The following is a 753-nucleotide window of genomic DNA, read 5'->3' on the forward strand; positions in this document are numbered from 1 at the left end:
TACCATTACAAGTACGAATAAAATCGGCTTTTGCCTTGGAATTGCCACAGGCAGATATGTTATGCACTTGTACCCACAGCTCCTTCCGTGTGTGAGCTGGTCTAGTGCAAACAATTAATCAAGATGTGAAAGAGTAGTGATGAATATCCGATGCTGCTTAAAGTATTTTGCTGCATGTAATGGAGAGGACACACAGTCCCTCACCAGTGAGACACTTGCTCAAGTGTTACCTTATCAAAGACAACCCACCAGTTGCCAATTGCCTTCTCTGACATGCAGAGAGAGAGGAGACGAGAAGGAGTTAGTGGTGTATGGACAGGCCCAGCGACTACGCTGTGCACCTGCGGTTTGACATGAGAACTGGGGCGTCATGGATATTGCAGGTCAGAAGCAGAAATTTTACTTCATCCGAACGTACATACGCCAACTATAGTCGTCAATGAGTGAATTAGATCTCTTGAAATCGGTCCAACTGCTAATGAGGCAGATGTTGAGGTCTTAAGACATTCAGTGACCGGTCATAATTGAGAGGAATGGTGAAGACAGCTTATCGACGAAGTTAAGATGTTTGAATGTGAGTGGTATACCAGACTTCTGTCCAAGGATTCTCAATGAAAGCTTCAGGAATGGCAGCCTACGTACCTACGCACTGAATAAGTACACGAATTTCGATGATGAGCAAAGCTGGAACAATGGAGGTATTGGTTAGAGACGGTAAAATTACGAATGTGGAGGAGCAGTGTTTGCAGCCAT

At 44.6% G+C, this 753-nt stretch overlaps 1 protein-coding gene across 1 annotated transcript; it reads right to left on the reverse strand. All coding sequences in view use genetic code 11, as the record gives it.

Moving 5' to 3' along the window:
- Positions 1-200: 200 nt before the first annotated feature.
- On the reverse strand, positions 201-753 carry EGR_10697 (hypothetical protein; the record flags this gene model as incomplete). Its single annotated transcript, XM_024499946.1, has 2 exons — positions 201-360; positions 725-753. 2 exons carry the CDS (start codon positions 751-753, stop codon positions 201-203), a joined length of 189 nt encoding a protein of 62 aa, XP_024345641.1.

This window comes from Echinococcus granulosus (assembly GCF_000524195.1).
Source record: "Echinococcus granulosus chromosome Unknown EG_S00254, whole genome shotgun sequence".
Taxonomy (NCBI): domain Eukaryota; kingdom Metazoa; phylum Platyhelminthes; class Cestoda; order Cyclophyllidea; family Taeniidae; genus Echinococcus; species Echinococcus granulosus.